The following is a 22853-nucleotide window of genomic DNA, read 5'->3' on the forward strand; positions in this document are numbered from 1 at the left end:
AGCCTGGCTCTGCTTCTCCACTCTTCTCACTTGACAACCCTTCTATAAGCACTACCTATTTGATACTTCTCAGACACTGAGCTGCCTACAGTGTCACTCCTAGGAACCTTCCATGACTTTGTTCTTTGAGAGCTCTTCAAGAGCTATCTGACCAACCAGACTGTGAGGTGCTAGAGGACAGGGGAGCATCATATATTCTTCCAGACCCTCCACAAAGCCCAGCACAGTGCTTGCTCTTGATACCAGTAAATATACCTTGGTTGATTGACTAAAGATCAATTTGCAAATGTCAAAGTTCTGCAAGTCCGCAGAGCTGGTGTAGATTAAACAGGCCGCCACTGGTCTACGTGGCTTCTTTGTGCAATTTTTTTAAAAGGTGCTTTCTGGAGTACTCATAAAATTTCTCTTGAACTGGTGATGTGTGTACAAGTAAAATCCCATCAACTTGGGACCTTCACTGTACATCAGGCATTCTGCCATAAAAATAAGTGAATGAATGAATAAGTGAAAGGTGCCCCTTCCTGTAGGAAGATGCAGCCCATACCAAGGCATATGGCTTGGAGCCTGAGATAGAGTTCAGCCTTCCCTGACCTGGCACTCCTTGGGAAAGGCACAACATATATAACTGCACATGTGACCCTGAGACCAGAAGCAGAGAGCCCTGCCTTGAGAGACTCTCTGATGCCCAAAGTGCCATATCATCCAAACAGGTTAGAGGCAGCACTATGGGTGTGGTGGCACTGCTACTCACAGGATTCTAGTCAAGCTCTTCAGCCACAGATGCTGGAGCCGCCCCCTCGCAGAACCCAAGTCAGCTCAGTATGAGGATGAAAAGACTAATTCAACCTGGGGTGACAAGGGGTAATACAGCAACAGGAAAGAGACAGGAATCAACTCCCCCAGGACCTCAGTTCCATTCCCCTTTGGGGTTAGTAAAATGATCTCCCCCTTACCTGACCCTCCACCTACCTCTATTCACAGTATAATTCCCCCAAATTCACAAGCTGGCTTGAAACTATGCCAATGCCTTTCCCGAATGCCCAGAAGCACATGCCACAGGGCTTTTTCTCCATCAATGGGCCAATCTGTTCAGCAGCATCTCGGAACAGAACATGCTAAATTTGGCATCAGGTACCTGAGACGCTCTGGTGAGAGGAAGTAGAAGCCATTCTGATGCTGAAGGAGAGACATATCATGGAGGTGCAGCTCAGCTGAGATGCTCTGACAAGCAAATATCAGCTGGAAGAGTAAATCCCATCTCCTAAGGACCCCCAATTCAGAGCTTTGGTGACAAATAGCCAGCTCACCCCCTGAGCCTGACAGCTGTAGGACCTTAGCTCCACAGGTCCATATGTGTGCCTTGCCCACAGCCAGGAGTGAGATTATGTGACTGCTAAATCCAGCAGGAGCCCATGGTTCCCTAACCCACAGTAGTTCATGGGTCTGCTCTGTAGCAGAACACACAGACAGGGTAGAAATGAAATACTGAAAAGGAATATGAATAGACACTAGCCTCTTCCTGTGTCTTTGAGCTGCCCAAGTCTTTGCAAATTTTCATATGCTTGGCTCTGTAACATTAGATAAACTACAAGCAGAGTAGCCTGTTTGGTTATCAGAAGAGAAATGTCAAATTTCTCATATAGAGAACTCCTAACAACAATGTGTTTTTCCACTCAGCCGTAGATGCTTTCCTTTGGAAGGAGAGCTCTAAAGCCTAAGTGAGCCTCCCCCAAGCTAAAACTCAAACAGCAGCTCAACACGCAGCAAAATGGACAGTATTTGCAGTGCTAAGAACTGTGTGCTATCCAACTGCATTACCATAATAGCTAATGTAAAACGGGCAAATTCCCCCTCTCAAAGGGATGGTCACAGGCTGGCCTGTCTGTGGCAGGTTTCAGGCTACTAAGAGCCTTTCATTACTGTTAATTGTCTAAGAAACAACTTCTGAGAAAATAAGCACATGAAAGGCACAGTTGGGCAGCTAAAGAATCAAAAATTATGCTCCCTCACAGTTTATGTGCTCCCACACAGAGAAGCCAAGGCAACATTATCAGCAGACTCACATGGATCCAGAAGCACTCCCCAGTTTTGCTACTCTCCAGGACTATTTGGTGTAAAGATAACGCCTTCCATTTTATCTTGTCTCTTGGTAGCTTTCCTGAGTTTTCAGTCTACTGATTCATTATATATTGGCATTTCCTTCCACTGCATTTACTGCCACTTGATTGTTTATAGGACCTCGGGATGCATTTTAAACAAGCTGGTTTCACAGTATTTGATCAGATATGTTCTGTTTAAAACAGTCCACTGATTTGAGGTGGTAATCTAAATCATAAGACAAGAGAACATATTTGGTTCTAGATGATTCAACTGCATTTTTGCTTCACCCCAAAGTGTTTCACTAAACCATTGTGAAAGCACATGACCCTGTTAGTATTTATGAGCCTAAATAAGTACCTTTTGGTGTCCAGTGGCATTTTCCCTTCCTCCAAAGATGATTTTAGCCACTAAATGCCTGAGGAAAGCGCATGACCAAGTTCATGGTTCAACTATTTCCACATCTTTCTGTTCCTCGCAGTGACACTTATCTTCCCTGACAGCCACTCCCATTGTGCTCTTTCCTCGGCCCAACACAATGGACACATGCAGACTCCAGCAGACAGGAGGACGCTTTCCATCCCATTGCAGAGGGACCCGGCAGAGGTTACATAAGCCCCTCCTTAGCCCGGCACTGGGGAGGAAGCGAATTTGGGGTTCGTGACGGAGTCACGGTCTGCAGGCCCGGACTGACCCTGCGCTCACCATTCTGCTTTACTAAGGCCGGGCGGCTGTAAAGGGAGGGCCGCTTCCCGCGACCACCCGCTCATGCCAAACCAGCTGGGTTCTAAGTGTGGCCGGACGTCCGACCTCGCTGTCCAGACTAGACCGCAGGGTCGTGGGCCCCGGCCTCGGCCTCGGCCTCAGGCTACAGATCCCCGCCCCCCGGGCGCCGCCGTGTCCCGCACTTACGTGCCTGGGCCGGCACCGGGCCCGGGGCCTGGACCGGGTGGTCCGGCGGTTGCCCGCGCCCCGCCTGACGCCGGGAGCTGTCCTCCACCAGCCGGTGCTGAAGGCGGCTTCCCCGCGCCGTGGCCGGGGCCGGAGCCCCCGGGCGGCAGCGGCCCGTCGCCAGCGCCGCCCTCCAGGCTGGCCTCGTTGCCCATGGCGGGCGGCCGGGCGGGGTCGGGGTCGCACTGGGCCCGGGCCGGCGGTTCCCGGGCTGCTGCTCACACACTCCGTGCCACCGCCGCCGCCGCCGCCGCCGCCGCCGCCGCCGCCGCCGCCGCCGCCGCCGCCATCGTCTCCCAGCCCTGCTCGCGCCGCCGCCTGCCGCTGCGCATGCGCGGCCCGGGTGCCCCTTCCCTGCACACGACGCCCCCCCACGCGTGCGCGCGCTCCCGCCAGCCCGTGAGGACTCTAGTACACGAGCCAGAAGCGGGGTCGCAGGGAAACAGCCGTTGGCGCCAGCGCATGCGCCGTCTGAGGCCGACGCGAACGGCGAGGGCTCTTATCAGGAGCCCAGCGGCGGTTGGTGGGAGCTTCCCACCTAACCAGGATTGGAGGGACACGGATCACGAGAAGGGGCTGTGGGGGCGTCGCGCCGTGCCCTGCCCTGGAGTCAGTGGCGCTTTCTGACTCGGAGAACTTGGGAGTGGGAGCTCTCATTTGGGTAACTTAAGTGTGCCACCTGGCAGACTTTGTGGGAACAGGCCTCAGAGAGGGGACACCGAGTGTGGCATTAAAGGATGTTTAGGAGTTGGAAACGCAAATAAACAAGAGTGTTAAGAGGCACAATGTCATGGAAGGAAGGAGATAAAGGATGCTGGGTGATGGGGCTGGTTATGAGGGTCTCAAAGGCTAGCTGGGGGGTGAAGACTTTATCCAGATGGTGCAATGAAAACCATCTGGGATTCACGCTGAGGCCTGGTCCCACGGGACAGGAGTCGCAGGAAGTGTCCCTGGGAAAGGTAGAGGGTGTGTCAGGGCTGGCCTGAAGCCAGATGGAAGGGATGCCTCAGCAGGCCCTGGGACAGTGACCTTTGAGATTGGGAAGAGGAATTGATATTTCTTAGAGGCTTTGAGCTGCGGTTCCTAGGGACTGTTCCCAGATGAGGGGCTGCAGGCTGCCTCTGCATTAACCATTACCTCACTTTTCCAGACTTCAGTGTTTGCATACTACTCTGCCTCCTGGCTTCTCACACAAACCTGTGCTTTCCTGAGGGAGAATATTTCTTAGAAGATCCAGACTATCTTCCAAACTATTCCTGGCTTCATAAATCATGGCTGTGTAGAAGAACTTGAGTAAATTTGGACCCATTTTATAAACCCATTTAATTCTCCTGATGATGAATATATCAAAAGGGATGTCAGCAGTTCTAACCTGACCTGGACTAATCCAGGGATCCCAATGAACACTGATAACCAGGCTGATGGACAGACCTTGGCTGGGCCTTCCCATACACTCTGATCTGCTTTCCCCCAACCTCTGGGATGGAGTTTCCATGAAGCCTGGATCGCTGACTTGACTATCTGACTTTGACTGCCTGGGATGATGAGAGCCTCTCTGCCTATGTTATGATGGTCTTCACTGTGTTTCCTCCTGTGTTTCAATCATCTTTGTGTCTGGTGACTACGTGTGCACATCTAGGCTCCACAAGGATCCACACCTCAGTCCTGCCACTTTCCAAATGGGGCCTTGGCAACTGACTTAGGCTCACCAAGCTTCCATTTACTAGCCTGCAAAGTTATAATAATACTAGCCCTTCTAACATGGGGGATTATGAGAGTGGAGTGGCTGATAACAAATAAAACAACAAGTGCCCAGCATACACATGACCAACTTTATTATTAGTTGTCCCTCTGGTGGGTGGTCTGGGATTTGGGGGTTTTGTACCACACCTTTTCTCCTGCGGAAGAACGTGTACAAAGGCACTATGGGCAGGCCAATGACCGGACCTTGGCCCGACCCAGGCCCTTCTGGCTTCACAGACACCAGTCAGTGTGGGCTGGGCCACTTGATAGCGGGGGAGAGAAGGATGTTTGTTTTCTGTTTTTGTAGAAGCCATAGGAGCTGTGGCTTTCCACAGATTTAAATCAACATGTCCCTGGTACCAATGGGGGTAATTAGCCCTACCCAGGCAGCGGGCCTGGGGAGTTGCCTGCCTCAGAGTGGATTGCTGGCTGTTAGCAGAACTCCAGGGTCTTTGCTGCCTTGGTGACAAAGGACACAGTAGAGACCTGGAAGTGTGGGGTAGTGGTTCCCCTACCTTCCTTTCAAACTCTCAGTCCCACTTCCTCTGAGAAACATCGCCAGGAACATGCCTGCCCTGTCCACATCCACCCCTGGCATTCAGCCCAGGGATTCCTGCCAACCATGGGATGGTGCTGGCCTCTGGTTGTCTGGGGCTCTGATTCAGTCTCCAGTTTTTATTCATTGTTCCAGGGGTTGTTTCCTTCCTCTTGACCTACAGTGGGCGTTCCTCAAGAGAAGGACATTGTCTGGCTTGTCCTATCCCCTGGGCTGGCTTTCAGCAGGACCTCAGGGGCTAATGATTGGGCTGAGTTCTCTTTGCAGCTCTGAGCATTTCCCTCACTTGCACTTCCAAGGGCTTCACCAACCACCAGTCTAAAAGCACATCAGAGGGGCCTTTGGCTGTAGCTCCTGCAACACTGCATTTGGGTTGTTGACTTAATGAGTAAAAGGAGGGTGCTGAGGTTGTGTCCAGAGTGTCTCCTGGTGGAGGGGTCATAGACAAGCTGCCTATACTGACCTAGGAGAATTCACTAGGCTTGACTTCATGACAAGTGAATGCACAAATCTCTCGGTTTGTGCAAACCAGCTGTGTGGTATGTCTGGTACCACTCCCTCCTTCGTCCAGCTGCTGCCTGGCCAGGAACAGGATGGACCTGGAGACCCTACAGAAGCTTCCCAGCCCCCTAAACTTCACTTGCCAAAGGCATTTTCTTCCCACTTCAGTGTGACATATGACACATAGCAGTCATTTTGGAGAAAGACCAGATGGGAGGAGAATCAGTCCACATGCCAAAACAGAACTGATGGATGGACACATGTCCACTTACTTCTCCAGTCTGTGCTCTCAAACACTTATAGAAGACCAGAGGGAAAATGAAATCAGGGGAAAAAAATCTATCCAGGTAGGAAAAGGCCTAGTCAGAGCCAGCTTGCTGCTGGGATTTGTAGAAATGATTAGTCATTGGAAGGCAAATCTTGGAAGAATGAAGAGATGCAGGGCCTCAGGAGCTGCACCTGGATGCCAGCTGGGCCATGGGCAAGGCAACAGGCAGGCAAGCCCATGCACAGGGGGTCAGAGTGCAGACTCTGAGGCTGTCCTGCTTCCCCACACAATCCAGTTTACCCTGGGCTGCTACTTTCTGCATGGTGACCTCCACAGAGAGGGTCAGGAGCCAAAGGTGAAGATGCCTATGGTGGTGAAGAGGAATGACAAATTTTGCAGGCAAGAAGAGGAGGTAGAGAACATAGAGATGGGAGAGAATGACGAAGGATGACTGAGGACAGTTCTGGATGACGTGTTGCTACGGGCTTTGGACTATTCCAGAGATGCTGGGAGAGCTGGCTCCCATCTACAGGGCCCCCTGACCTCTGCACTCTTCTTTTTGTTGTAGTGATGCTGAGGCCTATCTCACCTCCAAGTGAGAAGCAACTCAGGAAATTGGATCCCTGTGTGCATTCCTCCTCTGGGATGGAAAAACAGGACTGAAGAGGAAGGAAGGAAGCCCAAAGAAACAGGTTTCCCTCCTGGCTGAGGTTTGTCAGCACTACCCACTAACATGGGGAATAAGGCAGCTCTCAAGCAAGCCGAAGGCTGGTATGAGGCTACAAACAAGAAACCTGATCAATCTTTGTCCTGCTCAGCAGCGCATCTGGGCTGGCTAGGACAATTTTGCTTGTGTACTAGGGTCTTCAGATGACCCATGCCCTTTGTAGAGTAGGAAAAGGGAGCAAAACTGAAAGGTATAGAATTTGCTTGATGCCTTGTCTGCATACTTCCTTTACTGTTGCAATGTGCAAATCTTTACTTGAATTATGTGAAAAAAACCAGTAAAAAAATTATCAGAAATGTTTATCACCAGCCTAGCCCCACCGCCCATGCATTGCTCCCAAGAAAGCTAATTAAGCCCCATTGCTATTAGAGTTATGTGCTTCCAAAGGCTTGTTGTGACATAATGAAGACATGGTTTCTCCAAGTTGTAAGTGTCCAAGTCAAAACATGCTGCTTTCCTTGCCCCTCTGCCTTCCCCCAAACAGGCCTCCAGGCTGGCTTTGCAGATCTCATTCATGCATGCACGCACACTCATCCTCCTTCAGCCAGTGCATCCCTAACTCTTACTCGGTGCCAGGCCCAGTGAAGACTGTGGGAACTTCCCTCAAGGAGTTCAGTTTGCAGAAGGGGAGAGACAAGCACACAAATGGTTTCCTGTAAACTATAGAAAATGCTACCTCGGGACTGCCCTGGTGGTCCAGTGGTAAAGAATCTGCCTTCCAATGCAGGGGACGTGGGTTGGATCCCTGGTCAGGGAACTAAGATCCCACGTGCCGCGGGGCAACTAAGCCCGCACGCCACAACTACTGAGCCCGCGCGCCACAAATAGAGAAAACCTGCCTGCCGCAATGAAAAGCCTGCACACCACAACAAAAATCCCACGTGCTGCAACGAAGACCCAACACAGCCAAAAATAAAATAAATAAATAATGGAAAAAAAAAAAAAAAAGAAAATGCTACCTCAGTTACTATTGCAGTCCTTCCCACTAGGATCCCAGTTTCCATGGAGTTGCTTCCACCTACCTCTGTTCCATGGATGGGGAGCGGGGGGAACAGGTCAGGTGGCAAGTCATGCCCCTATGCCCTCTCCTAACCAGCCCATGTATCCTACTCCAGGCAACAGAGGATCAGACATGACTTGGACAGTTCACGGGAAGGGGAAGCTAGTTCAACCCCTTCATCAGACTCAGTTCCACATGTCTTCAGGGAAGTCTATTAAAGGGAACCCTACCTCCTGACCCTCTGTGGCTCCACTACTGCAAACCCAAGCCCATTACTGAGAATTACCCTTTACCACCAGGGATTTCAGGCCATGGGACATAGCTACTCTCTGCACTGAGTTTTATCTTTGCCCTGATCAGAGTGGATTATGATAAGGTTTGTTTGTCCAGGGAGGTTCTAGGAGCCACTGGAAGAATTCCTGCCTTCCAGGAAAGATGGACAGAATAGGGCAGGTCAGTGAAACAAAACCCTTATGGCAAGTAGAAAGAAGGTCCACAGTCCCTTAGGCCTCTTCTAGGATGGATGATTTCAATTCAGTTAAATTCAATTTAGTTAAATTTAAATTTCAGTTCAATTTGGCACTTTTGAGCCCTAGAATAAAGACAGCATCATGCTAGGCCCCAAGGATGCAGCCGAAATCAAGACTGTTGAGCTTACTCCACCCTCACTGAACTTGCAATCTCCAAGTCTGGCCTTTGTCTGCCTGCTGCTCAAACCAGGCCCTGAATCTGTAGGGCTTGACTGCTGGCCCTCCGTGCAGGACCACTACCATCCCCTGCAGCCGTGGGTGTGGCCAAAGCACCACCAGGCCAGACCAGGCTATAAAGGCTGAAGTCACACTCAGGTTTCCCTGGGGTTCTGGGGTGGGTAGCAGCAGGGATCAGTTGCACAGCAGCATCTGGGTTAGCACTGCTAGTTATGTATTAATAACTCCCCCAGCTGGCAGGCCTGGCATGGGCATCAGCTTTCCGAGAAGGTGGCCTTTCTGACCATAAGCTAACAGTACAGACTGAGGAATTCCTAGTAAGGCTGAACAAAGTACATCTTCCTCTTGCTTTCAGAGAACAGAAAGGTCATGTGTTCCGCTGAGCCCTCCCTCCCCCAGTCTTTGCTCATTTCAACCAAGCCCTCCCTCATCCCCGGATCTGCTCCAGGGATCTTCTTGGGGCTCAGAGGGTGGTTGTGTCCCTCTCCTAGCCCTGCCTGGCCTAGGGCCTCTCTGAGGAGAGGAGTAAGCTGATTGTACTGCCTGGGACCCAGGGTGGGCCTTGGGAGGCACAGTGGCTGCTGAGTCAGAGCCATTGGGGTCACACTGGATGCCTCCTTAGCCTCTCATTTGCCCTCTAATCACTGTACTGAACACAGGAACGCTGGCCTCCCCCCTACACACATATGCACCATGTGCTCCTCAAACAAGAGGAGGACTCCATCCCCTTCAGCATCCCCCAAGCCCAGCTCCTTGTCCAGCCCAACTAGGCACATGTTCCCTGAGGGCGAGTTCATCCAGGACAAAGCTGGTCCTCTCCCACAGGCACACCCGGAGACAAGCTGCTGCCACCTCCCATCAGGACCTCCCCATCCCCTGCCATCGTGGGCTGGAGCCAGCCCCTTTCTTCACCTTTCTCTCCCAAGACCTTTTGCAACAGAGATGCTGAGGGAAATGGGGCATGATCCCTGGGAAAGGAGCTGGCCTAACCTGAACTCCCAGCCATTTTAGCAAATCCCAAACCTGGGCTTTGCCCTCTACAGCCTGAGGCTGCAACACCATGAGGACACAAGGCAAGAGTACACTCAGCCCTGCCTTTGGGAGCTCTAGCCAACTGCCAAATGGATGGTCTCTGCTGTCCTAGTGAGTGCCCAGGGCTGTGGAGACAGCTTTGGGCAGGGTGTTCCCTGGGCCTTCAGGGTGCCCCCACTCCAGGGTCGACTCAGAGAAAGTGTCATCTGCTACCCCATCCCTGTCTGTTTCTACTGCCAAGTGTCTTCCCCTAGGGGCACAGCAACTGGAGCCGCCTGGCTTCCATCCAGGACCCTCCCAGATCCGCAGCACTTTAGGCCGTGTCCTCAGGAGCTCTCAGGCTGGAGGAACAGGAGACTCAGGGAGCATCCAACAAGCGCTGAGCCCTACTGTGTGCAGGCCCCATGCTGGCCTCCACCGCAGGAATCCTGGAGGTTTACAAAAGCTAAGGTGCAAAGGAAAGGTCCTTATTCCTTCCTGCCTAAGTACATCCGAATTCAAGGTTTGCCAGCAGGGCCCCAGTAACAGAAGCCATCTGGAAGCCTGGGCCCCAGACTCGCCCCTCCCATTTATTCTCTTCTAGCTTCCCTTTCTGAAGGAGAACGGCCGCGGCGAAAGGCAGGCTCTAAACCCCAGCAACTCGCACCCTAATGCCCTCAGGGTCTGTGCCTCGGTGGCTGAGCGAGAAAAGACCCGCCCAGTTAAAGCGCCAGTCCGCGGCCTAACTCGGAGCGGCTCTCGGCAGCAGGCCCTACCGCCTTAGCCCTGCCTACAGCCCCGCTCGGCCCCGCCCCGCTCTAGGCTTGGTCCAGTGCCCGGCCGTCTCAGCTCTGCCCTAGGCCGGGTTCCACCCTCCCACAGCCAGCCTCCGCTGTTACTTAACCCCGCCCACAGCCTGACTTGCCCATTGCTGTCAGGCTTACTCCAGCCTGTGGCGCCACCTCCTGGGAGCCCATGGACACTGTCCCCCCTCTTTGGCCCAGAGCCCCAGGCAACTGGCTCTCCGCCGGGCTGACATGGGGCACCCCTGAACCACTACCAAGGTTGAGAGCTGCCCCTGCTACCGCCCGGAAACCACCCAGGGGCACCTCCTGGACACACGGAGCCTTCACAGGGACACAAACAGACCAACTTAGCCCCACCCCAGCTGAGACTCTAGGGTCACCTCCATCAGTGGCTTCAGGTTAGACATTAAGCAGAACTTCCTGAGGCCAAGGGAGCAAGGGCAGGGTCATTTCCTGGGCTCCTGCATCTAGGTCTTGGGGTGAGGTATGTGTCCCTGAACTCTGCACTGGGGACAGCTTTTCCTGGTATTTATCATTGTGGTATCCTACAAGTAATTGACCCCCAACTCCCCACTCTGGGACTCAGTCCTATCTGCAATACAGGACCAGTCTCAGCTCTGGGTCTTGAAAGTTGTGAGCAGAGCAGCAGCCTGGGGGCTGTCGGTGGAGATGGTGAGGACCCTGTGGTGGTGGGAGTGAGCCCATCAACACTGAGGGCAGTGGGGCCAGTGAGGGCCCCAGTGGCCAGGTCTCCAGGCTGCCCTTGCTCCATGCTGCCCTCAGGTGTAGGAGCAACCCATTCCCAGCAGATGGGAACCCTCACTTTGAATCTCTTGCCATATCTTCTCTGGGTCTGCTAGGGTCCTCATAAGGGAAATGGTGCCATCTCCCAGGGGGGCTTCAAATAATTTTTTGCTGCTCTACAAAATGAACAGAATTTTACAATCTGAAAAAACCTGAAGTGTTTAGGTCACACTTAGAATTGAACCTGCTTTGCCTTAGCCGCAGTACCTGGACCCTTGCCCTCTCTGGGCCTCAGTCACCTTGCCTCAACATGGTGATTGAGAAGGTAGCGAAGCAGGAAGCTTTAGCTTAAAAGCATTAGCTCATTTGTATTTTTAAGATATAGTAATAGAGAGAGAGGAGTGAAGCTCACCCTTGAAAGACTGATGCTTGAGTGGGGCCTTCCATGCTTTAGAGCAGCCAGGGAAGGGCCTCTTGTAGATTCTTCTGCTTGTTGGGAACAAATGGAGGTGGGTGAGTCATTTGGAGCCTCCAGTCCCCACCAAACTGGTGATGTTCTAGAGAACTAGGCTGGCCAGGAGCTCTTAGACACCCCAATATTCTGCAGCCAATGCCCTGGCCCAAGGCAGTACCTTTATACCAGGAAAGAATGAAGAGTCTTCTAGCCTTGCTTGGATTCTCTGACCCTTTTACAGGCAGATGCAGTGGGGGTGACTTGTTATCCCAATTCCACTCCCCCAGTTCCCAGGGTTTCTCAGAATCCCTTGGAGAACAGCACTGTCCTATCTCACAGATGGGGAAGCCAGGCCAAAGGGATCCTGGGAGCTTGCCCTGGGTCAGAGACAGAGGGGGAAGGCAGATTTCTGTGGGTCTGACAGCTCCCCCTCCCCTCCCCCACTGTAGCCCTTTTTTCCTGCCCCTTTCTTACATCACCCTCTCTAGCTTGAAAAAAGTGAGTAGACAGTCCCTATCCCCACCAAGGAGACCTGCCAGGAGTGCTGTGGGTCAGAGGCCCGCCAGGCCAAACATCAGATATTCCTGAAGGAGAGGGCAGAGCAGAGGCCAGAGAACCTGGTGGCTTCTCGTCTTCCTACCCTGCTGACCTTACTATTCTCTGCTGAAAGCAGGGATCCCTTTACTCGAGTTCAGGACAGTGAGTCCACTCAACCCAGTGGCTTCAGGTTAGACATTAAGCAGAACTTCCTGAGGCCAAGAGAGCAAGGGCAGGGTCATTTCCTGGGCTCCTGCAGCTAGGTCTTGGGGTGAGGTATGTGTCCCTGAACTCTGCACTGGGGACAGCTTTTCCTGGTATTTATCAGTGTGCTATCCTACAAGTAATTGTCTGACACTCAACTCCCAACTCTGGGACTCAGTTCTATCTGCAATACAGGACCAGTCTCAGCTCTGGGTCTTGAAGTTTGTGAGCAGACCAGCAGCCTGGGGGCTGTAGGTGGAGATGGTGAGGACCCTGTGGTGGTGGGAGTGAGCCCAAAAGAGGCACCAGTTGTTCTGTGACCAATGGCCCTGATCCTGCCTCTGAAGACACAGCTGCTGCATCCCCTGCCTCCCACGCCCTGGCAGTGTCCCAGGACAACCTGCCCCTTCCTGGGCACTAAGTCATGCTAAGGCTACCCAGCTGGCCTGTCCATCCCAGGCAGGGCACTTAGGGGCAGGCCCCCAGAAACTATAGGCCCAATGAGGGCATAACAGCCTGGCCAGAAACCATTCTCCCCTTCTCCCCACTCCAAGGCCAAGGCCAAGGCCAAACCTGCCTTGAGACTACCTGGGAGATTGGCCAGCCTCAACCCCACAAGGTAGTGGGCAGGGGGTCCAGCCTGAGGGACCCCTGTCTGGGACCTGCAGAAGCTGACCCACTCTGGGGCAGACAGCCTGTAGCAAGACCTCTCCCACCATCCTCCCCTCCCGCCCAGTCTCATTGGGTTTTCTGCCCGTTCCTCTCCCCACCCCACACTACAGATGAGGAAATTGAGGCTCAAGGAGATTTATCTCAGCTGGCTCAGGCAGAAGAGGTGCTAAGGAGGGCTCATTGGTTGGCAGAGCTTCTGGTGCACACACCCACCCCTCCCAGAGGCACAGAAATGGTAAGGATGTGAAGGCTATTTGGTCAGCTGCTCAAAGGCCACCTCCGAGTGGGCCTAGCTGGGTCCCCTCTTCCCTCTGTCACATGGACTCCAGTTCCACCCTACACTCATGTTGTGTAGGGGCCAGGGAAAGAGATGCTTGGAGGCAATGGCATTGTAATAAAGACACTGTTTTATTTAGTTTGGTATGTTTCTATACAGAATGCAGAAAACACATCTTAAAATCATATAGAAGGAAATAAAAACACGTCAGTGGTTGGTGAACACTTGAATGTGAGATTGGCTCTCTGTCACAGAGTCCAAAGACCACTGCCAGCCGGGCACTCAGGGGAGGAAGCAGCCTGCAAGGGCATTGTTGCTGTTGTTATTCTGTTCACTGCCCCATCGCCTCCTGTTGCTATGGTAACAGGCCATTCTGGGCCAGCCACGTCTCTGCGTGGCAATGCCCGATGGTGGGGTTGCTAGGGGCAACGGAGCTATTTGGAAGGCCTTTCAAAGCCCTCACCTGGAACACTGGAAATTGTTTATCTTTTGGCAAGGTCATCAAAAATAATCTCACCAGGTCAGACTCAGCTTGCGCTCCTGACTCTGGGGCACTGGGGAAACTCCGGCTTGGATCAGGGCTTGGAGGCACAAGGCCCAGTCATCACAGGTCCACTGAGCCCTCATCTACAGGCTTCCCCCACAGTGGCACTGCTCACCCCACCAGGGGACCAGGCAGGAGAGAGAGGCTAGGCCCTGTGGGAGAAGGTGCAAGCGGGAATACCCTCCAGAGAAGGGCAGGGTGGAGACCCCTCCACTCTGACCGTCCCTCCCCTCCTGAGGCAGCACACATGAATCCTCTGCAAAATGGTCAATATGGCTTAGAAGTGGCTGCGTGGTGTGCAAAGGGAGCCTGGGTCCACCCACCCGCCCTCGATCATGGAAGGGATACATTATTGCAAAAGGCATTCCTCCCTAAAAGGTACCCAAAATAACTCTCAGACATCAAGAAGTCATGCTCAAAATGGTTTCTTCCAAAGGAGGAGAATCAAAGCTGAGTGGGTGCCCCTGAGTCACGGGACAGAGATGCAGATGGATGGACGGATGTTCTGCTAAAAAAGGCAAAAGAAGCCCCAGTGTAATTCCAGAATTTAAACCATTAGGAAAAGAAGGGGGGAAAAAAAATCAAAATGAGCAAAGCCGTCAGTCCCATGGAATCAACACTAAGAGCTTGTACAAACTGCTGTAAGCATCACCATTTTTAATCTTTTTTTTTTTAATAAAACAATTTGATGCTGTATAAAAACTTTAGTAAAAAATTAGCTTTGAGAGCCCCCAAATTTTTACTATGAACTATTGCTGGCACTCCTCCCCAGCCACCAGACCTTTCCCAGCTGTTCAAGCCCAAGGCCTGGGACTGGAGCGCCAGAGAAAAGGGGTGGGGTGGGTCAGGGTTGGGCTGTGGACTGTTGGGACAAAGTGGCCAAGGTCAAGTGAGGAAAGAGCATCACATGACATAAAAATATTGCATCTTCACCAAAATGTCCCCCACTGAGTGTTTCAAAAATCCATGATATTCCTTTTAGGAGGGGGGAAAAAAACGCACAGAAAAAGGGTAAAAGAAAACAGGTTGATGTAGTCGAGTCTCTCGACCTCCCCAGGCATCCCCACGAGCAGCTGGCCCACCTGGAGCACCTAGGTTGGGGGCCACGGCCACCACTGCCTCTTGGAGTCCCCTTTCCATGGAAATGAAGACCCCTTGGTTGTGGGCCGCTAGCGTGCATGGGGTGGGGGTGTGGATGTCCATGGCCTAAGAGGCCCCTCCAGCTTCCAGCCCCTGGCAACAGTGGGACAGCAAACCCAGCACCAGGGCCCTGGCCCCTGAGCCAGGGCCAGGAGGCCCCCAGTCAGGCTCTCTGGGGTATCAGAGCAACGAAGTTTACGTAGTGTGAAAAAATAGGATTCCTTTGATAAAAAATACTGTCCCTTGGTCTTCTCTAAGTTTGAAACACCCTGGGAGCTTATTTTTAGCAAAGCAATTTCCCATACCCACCCCAAAATTACACATACAAGTTTAGGTAAACAGCAGATTAAATGTAAAAACTTAACCTTAAGTTCTGAAAGTCCTTTGAATTTAATCTTTAGCTACTGTTTTCCATGTTACATCCTGCAGCTAGACACACGTGAATAGAAAAAACAGTACAGTTAGTGTTAAAGGCAAAACGCAGAGAGCCGGGAGGCCGCCCAGCACTGCCTGCGAGTTCATTCACGGTTCCTCGCTCCCTCCATCTACCTCTACTCCAAACGGTGCTTTCAGAGCCAGCCTTCAAAAACGCAGCGAAGAATTTTCTATGAACAAACAAAAAGCTGTTAGGCAAAAATTAAAAGTAAAAATGTCCCCAAAGTCTCTCCAGCTGCTTTGGGGTTTAGGAGGACCAAGTGGGCGGGCTTGTCCAGGCCCCGTGTGTGTCAGCGTGTGCTAGGTCAGGTGTCGGCTCCCAGTGGGCGATGGTCTGCAGGCCACTGGTCTCCACAGACAACACCGTGTTGTCTCCAGGGCCCTGCCCTACCCCTGCGTCCACCCAGGCGCTTGTGGGTTAAGGGGGGACATAGGGAGGGGGCGACCGGTATGGGGTCATGTTCTTGGGACGGGAGCCCTTGCCCTCCATGGGGGCTGTGAAGGGCGGTGGGGGCTGGTAGGGAGGCGCATTGGGATCCTCATCCCGCAGGGGTGTGTACTCTCCCACGGTGTCCTGGTTCAGAGGAGTGGTCTCGGGCACATTCTGGTTGGGGTACTCAGGAGGGGGGAGGGGGGCTTTTTCCTCCTGCAGGATAAGCGGCATGCTGGAGGAGGGTGGGGGCTTGGAGTCGTCCAGCTCGTCTGCAAAGATGATAGGCACCCCCTTCTTGATGAAGGTGGCCTGGTCCTCGAGGGTGAGCTTGCCCTTCCTCTTCTTGCGATAGCAGATCATGGCAATGATGCCAGCTATAAGCAGGATGGCTGCAACCACCACGGCCGGAATGACCGTGTGCAGGTAGACATCATCCTCGCTGCTCTTCTCAGGGTCCCTATCTGGCACCTCCGTAGGTGGTGCCTCTGAGGGCACCCTCCTGGGTGGCGCCGCTGGGACAAACTGTAGATGCCGACAGCTGCCAGAGCCTGTCACAGAAATGCTCAAGGCCTTAAAGTCGGGCTCCAAGGCGTTGGCGAAGGCAGCTCGAGGTTTGCCATCATCCTCAGCGATCCTCTGGCTCAGCCCCGTGATCTGCTCCTTGGGGCAGGGCTCCAGGGGCAGTGTATTGTTGGTCCATTCCACCACAATGGAGCCCCGGGTGATATTCTGCAGAGTGATGGTGCTGCAGTTGCGGTCCCCAAAGGCGAAGGCCAGCTTCTTCACCAGGGCAATCTTCTTGTGAATGTCATTCACCACAGCTGCTGGGTCACCCACAAACTTGGCCTTGAACCTAGCAGGAGCCCTATCCCCTTGAGGGCGCCTGTGGACATGGATCTCGAAGGCATCCACAGCTGATAGGCCCCCTTTGTCTGTGGCGTGCATGAAATATTCGTGCTTGCCCACGTGGCTGCTGTCAGGCAGGCCATACATGAGCTGGCTGTTGCTGTTGAACTGCACCCAAGACTTCTCGCCTACCAACTGCTGCTCCCGAAGCTTCAGGGTCAGCTTCAGCTTATCAGTGGTGGTGTCCTCGTTGTCATAGAAGGTGTCCGACGGGATCTTCACCTCAAAATAGGTGCCAACCCAGGCATCCACCCTGTCGATATGGTTCTTGAGCTCTGGGCGCTGGTTGGGTTCTCCTCCGCGGGGCATCCCACTGGTGGTGGTGCGGATGCGAGTAGGCGGGGAGGCGGTTTCCAATCTGGTGACAGGAGCTTTGGTGGTGACCCGGGGCACCGGTCGGGGTGTCCGTGGTTTCTTGGTCGGCCTTCTAGTCGTGGTGGTTGAGGAATCAGTAGAAGGTGTGGCTGGTTTTGGCGTGGATACTCGTGGCTTCTTGGTGGTAATTGTGGGAGGGGTAGCAACTGCCGTGGGCTCCACATAGCCAGGAATGGTCATTGTTGGGCGGATCTGGCCAGGAACTGTGGTGCCAGCTTCTGACACCCGAGTGGGCTGGATGGGGCCGAGGGTTGGGGTCTGAATAATGGCACCTCGAGTCCGAATGGTGACTGTGGGCTTCCCAGGCACAGGATCCCTGACTGGAGGAATCATGGTCTCGGTTGGAGGAGCAATGGCTGGAGATGTGGGGGTGGGCACAATTCTGGATGGTGGCTCCTGGATGGCCGTGGTTGGGGGCCCAATGGCAGTGACAGGTGTGGGTGTGGCATGGATCTGCCTCCGGATGCGTTTGGGGAGAGGGGGTTTCTTGTTGGCGATGTGCCAACCCACCACAGGGTAGCCAAGCTGGGCAGACATAGCACCTTCCCTGGCGGGGACCTCCACACCACGAATGTCAGGCACACTGTTCTGGTTCAGGGAGCAGCCCAGCTTCCAGGAGAGCAGGGCCCCATTCTCTACCACCTTTTTTGCATTTCCTGGGCCAGCCATGAAAGCCGACATGTCAAACAGTCTGTTATTCACCACTGGCACCAACTTCATGTTGTGAAGCTCCACTTCTGAGAAGCTCCGCATCCTGTGCAGAAGGTCAATCCTTTGCTTTGGGGTCATCTTGGTGAGGTCAGCATCCAGAATTACTGTCAGGACAGTCACAGGCTCATCGGCAGCACAGACAGATGATACCACCTCACCAGGGTCTGGTGACGCTGCCCGCACAGACTGTGGCTCACTGTGGTCTTCAGGGTAGACCTCGATAGAGAACACACTGGAAGTCTGCGGGACGTGGCTTCCGTTGGCCCCCAGCCGTGCAGCACTCACTGAAATGTAATGCACGCCCTTATCAGTGTCAAGGGGGAGACCCTCCAGGGTGTGGCTCTGTGGGTCCCACTGCAGCCAGGACGGTAAGGCCTCCTTCCCTGCTGCTGATACCTAGAAGAGATGTCAGCATGAGTTAATTGCCACCATCACTGCATAACCCGAAAATGATCACAACAGTTAACCACTGGCCTAACCTGTGTGACAGGCCTGAGGTACAATTCAGAATTCCTGGTGGAGGAACCAACGCCTCTCTCCTGGAGCTCATTTACCTGTCACGAAAGACTGGGGCTGCCAGATGGGCTAGCATGGAAGGCAAATGATTCGCCCAAGGCCACACGGTGGGGAGACAGCAGTTCTGGCACTCAAAACACATGTCTCATCCCAGAGAACTGATGCCATGGAGCTCAAGAATGTTGCAGGTTTTTATACCAGTGAAGTGCCCTGCCACCTACTCGTCCACTCTGCCTGCAGAATCAAGCCCGAGTGTCTCATCCCTCAGCACTACTTTCCAACCTTGCCTCAGACTTCTACCCTACCCTCCACAGACACCACAACTTTGCTCAAGGTATATGCCTGGCCTAGAGTGCCTCTCCTGCCCAGAAGTGGAAATGCACGCCGGTCTGGGTGCAGGGACAACTCAATGCCCCCAGATGCCTCATTTTACAACCACCATGTTACATTCAAGTGTAGTGGGGTACATTTGGTTAGCTGTATCTAATGTCTTAACACTGCTTTTCAAATCTCAAGAAAAACTGCAATGCCCAGGGTAGGGGAATGTAAACAATTATTCTAAGAAGAGTGTTTATCAAAGGCATTCCAAGGACCTCCAGTCTCTCTAAAAGAGAATTCTGTAGTCAACTAAGTTTGGGAAATGGACAGAGCTTACCTCTGTCCTTGGAAAGCCGAAGCACAGAGCAGGCCTCAGGAGCTCATCCCCTTTTCCACCCAACAGCACCTCCCAGACTTATTTCAGGGTGGAAGTCCTCCACAGCGACATGACTGGTAATACGTAAAGCCCCCAAGGGAATGCCACCATAAAAACTTCCACCATCAGCTGACAAGAGGCAAACAAGACTCACCTCTTGCCCAGGCCCCATCTATGACTTCTCTCACCTTCGGGAAACACCTATTCCTGCCCCCAATGCAAGAAAGGTGGGATCCACTCTCTGGTCTGCCTAAAGGCACTCTCAGTCAGCTCCACTGCCCTGTCCATCAAGTCCAGAAACACAATGGCCAACAGATGGCATGTCTTACTGCCAGCCTCGGCCCAGGAATTGCCCTTCCTGGTCATTGCTTGTCAGGAGACGGAAACTAAAATGCTTCCCTCCCTGTGGCAGGAAGGCCACAGCTATGGCTGCTGGGTTCCCCAGGGGCTCTGGTTTGTCAGGCTTCCTCCTTCCAAGAGCCAGGTGCCTGAGTGATTGGGGAAGAGACCCTGAACTCATACCTGCTCTTCCCAGCCAGGACCCAGGTGTCCATGCGCATGCCATTCCATCAACCTTATCAGAGACCAGATATTTACCCTGCCTATAAAGAGATTTCCTACCTCCAGCAAAAAGCCATGAGAAGACATATGACATTATTAGGAGTTGTCCTTTATTGACTGCTCTCTGAACCACTGAGTTCACAGAGTTTCTTTTGTGACACCACATTCCATCAACCCTAGGGTGCACAATCATCTAATTAATGAACCACTAAGAATCCCCCATCCCATCACTCACCATCCACTGCAAACAGAGCCAACATCAGAAATGGTAAAATAACTGTACACATGGGTGTCTTCAAATCCATGAAAAACACTAAATATAGTCTTCCTTTACAATCTTTTTTAGCTACAAAAATACTTATTACAACTGCTTTGACTGAAAAACCTATGCTTTAAATTTTTTCAGTTCAATTATGTTAAATATAAAAACTGCCACATCCACATATAAACATATAAAGCAAAGGTTGAATGATCTAGTTTTGCAAAAAATGTGAAGCAAAGATGTTAAGGCCAAATGGAGTAGTCAAGGGAACCATGAGATGTTTTACAGGGGTGGGGTAAGAACTTCCTGAGAGGAAGAGAGTAGGTGAGCCAGGGCGTGGACCCAGGTTTCCGGCCACCCAAGGGTATCTCTCCTAAGCCCACTCCATCCCAATGACTACCACTGGAATGAGAGGACACCTGCAAGAGATCGGGCAGAGAAAGGAGAAAGGGAGGGCCAAGAATGGAGCTCTGGATGAAGTCAGCCAAGGAGAAGCCACTTGTAGAGAAGACTGAACAGGGCCAAGAGAGACCAGGAGAGGCTCCAGATGGGTGCCAAGTGGCTGGCCAGGCCCATGGGATATGCCTCAGTGGCCAGGCAGTTAGCCCTGTGCCCAGCGCCGTGTGTTCCATCAGCACAGATGAGTAAGCAGCGTCAGTGCTTTTTCAAGTCTGTCTCAATTACGTAAGGGCACTTTATAACAGAGAGAACAGAGAAGGGCCCTCGCCTCCTCAAGCTTCCCTGGCTGGCTCGGCTTCCCTTTCTGCTGACCCCCAACAGCCACAGTTCTGTTGTCAGACATGCCCTAAGGCATAAACCCAGGTTGGTCAAGGCTCCCACACAGCCAGACTTAGAAAATATACACTTATTTGAACTACGCCAAGTAACATTTTAGCATGTTAATAACGTGTAACATAAATAACAAACATTAAAGAAAACCCCAGGTGTCACCAAAGCAAGTTATAATGCTCAATCTCAAACTGGGCGATGGAAGAGCAGAACTGTGTAGCTTCATTTTGGTTACTGAAACAAATTCTTTCACTATGGTCTACCCACAGCTTTAGAGACAATATTTGGGATAAGCCATGTCAGAAAAACAGAGCCAAGCCACTCCACCCTGCACCTGCCCTCCCTTCTGCAAATTCTGGCTCCTCAGGGTACTGGAGCCCTGGCCACAGGATAGGTGTTCAACCTGGATCTACACCCGGAAGCAAACAGTCCCTGGCGTGTTGGGTACTCCTCAGACAAGGAGAGATTCTAACCTGAACGTTCTAAAATCCATGCATCTCTGAGCATCTTGGTACTGCAAACATCAGGTCCAGGCAGCACTTTGGTTGGCAATGATTCATTTTAATAGAAAGGCCACAGGAAGCAAAACAAATCTGAGTTCCACAAGGAACCTACCCAAGTCACAGGGAAGCTGACATCTCTGCATTTTCAAGGCCATTTAGGGAAAGCCCCTGAACTGGGAAGTCTGAACATGCCTGAAGGTCTGGCAGTGTCCACAGTCCCCAAAGGATTCCACTAGCGGCCCCCCTCCCTCTCAAGGGCACTCAGTTGAGGGAACGCTCTGGGATGCAACACCTGCTCTACTGTGACAAAGCAGGAGCCCCTCAGTCCATGGGAACTCTGGACATCCTCCCCAGCTTGCAAAACTTCCAGGCTCTAGACCACTTTTCCTCTCAGGGCCTAAGGGTGAAGTAGGATATGAAAGTTCCTTCTCAGAGACACAGCCCCCATGACAAGCCAGGACTCATCTCTATAAAAACACCGTACCCGAAGGGAAGCCCCATCTCCAGGCAGTCTGAGGCTTCATCCAACCTCAGCCTCAGTTTTCTCATATGTAAGAAGGGGGAAAAGATGCCAGCCTTGTATGATCACAGGGCCAGGCACACGCTGGACTCTGTCAGTGCTGGTTCCTCACCCGCCCCTATGGGCTGAAAGAGGACACAGTACACATTGTGAGGCTCCTGCAGGAATGGATCCAGGGCGTGTCCAGGCTCCACTCCCCCATCCTCTTTCCCAAATGGCCTTGGACCCAGCACACACTGAGGCTTTGTCTCCCGGTTCATACCCCAAAGCAGAAACTCAAAGCATCAAAGGGAAGTGGAGAGGCCACAGGAAGAGGAAGCCAGGACCCTATAGGGGAACACGGCCAAGGCTGGGGACCCTCAGGGACTTGCTTACCTGTTAAGACCTGTTTTCTAAGAGTGGATGAAAACGTTGAGGGGCATAGAGGGCAGGGAGAACTTGCTGCAGGTGACAGCCCAAAGCCAGCACTCACATCCTCTAAGTCTAAAAGAGATGTGCTTGATCCTGGCATATTTGCACATGAGATTCCGACTATCCTTGGAATCTTTAGTTTACTCATATAGAAATTTCTGTCCTAGCTGTACTGTAACCACCCACAACTGACCCTCTAAGGACTGCCAGGCTAGAAATGGCAGGCAAGAAGCAGGAATCAGAGCTCTGTGTGAAGTGCTCATAACACCAGCACATGTATTTGGGGTGACAGGCTGTCCCCGGCCATGGAACTCCCCCAGGGTTTCAAGTCACCCCCAGGTTTTCAAGTCACCCTCCATCATTAAATACCAACACTCCCTTGCTGACCTTATAAAGCAGCCATCTTGGAAAGGAGACTTCAGGCAATGGGAACACCTGCAGGAGGCAGAAACTGCAGGAGGAAGCCTGATTTGAGATCATGGGCTCTAGATCACAGGCCACTCAGAAAGAGCCAGAAATCTTTCCAGTTTCAGCAACCCTCAGAGAGAACATGCTTCTGAGATGGAAGGCAAGCCCAGCACTGAGGAAAACAAGATCTTGAACAGCCACACACCCAATTTTAGAAATCTTGATCCATAAAGTACATCCAAAAACATTAAGAATCAAAACCACAAAACCTGGGCAGACACATAAGGAGTTCTGAAGACTACCTGCCCAGCGATGCCCACAATTAATCACCATGACCAATGATTGGGGAACTGCCAAACATGAAGGTTTTGGTCACTCCTCAGTCTATAC

At 52.4% G+C, this 22853-nt stretch overlaps 2 protein-coding genes across 10 annotated transcripts in view; both read right to left on the reverse strand.

Annotated features, from left to right (window-relative positions):
* Positions 1-3203, reverse strand: part of BSN (bassoon presynaptic cytomatrix protein) — an 85405-nt gene extending 82202 nt beyond the window's left edge. The window contains exon 1 of the mRNA XM_068558336.1: positions 3010-3203. Within this exon, the coding sequence (XP_068414437.1) occupies positions 3010-3203 (194 nt within the window). The remainder of the gene's footprint in view (positions 1-3009) is intronic.
* Positions 3204-13367: 10164 nt separating this feature from the next.
* Positions 13368-22853, reverse strand: part of DAG1 (dystroglycan 1) — a 68468-nt gene continuing 58982 nt past the window's right edge. For all 9 annotated transcript variants that reach the window (XM_068559552.1, XM_068559543.1, XM_068559547.1 and 6 more), the window contains one exon: positions 13368-18195. In XM_068559552.1, coding sequence (XP_068415653.1) covers positions 15793-18195 — 2403 coding nt within the window. In that variant the 3' untranslated portion in view covers positions 13368-15792. The remainder of the gene's footprint in view (positions 18196-22853) is intronic.

This window comes from Eschrichtius robustus, chromosome 12, assembly GCF_028021215.1.
Source record: "Eschrichtius robustus isolate mEscRob2 chromosome 12, mEscRob2.pri, whole genome shotgun sequence".
Lineage (NCBI taxonomy): Eukaryota > Metazoa > Chordata > Mammalia > Artiodactyla > Eschrichtiidae > Eschrichtius > Eschrichtius robustus.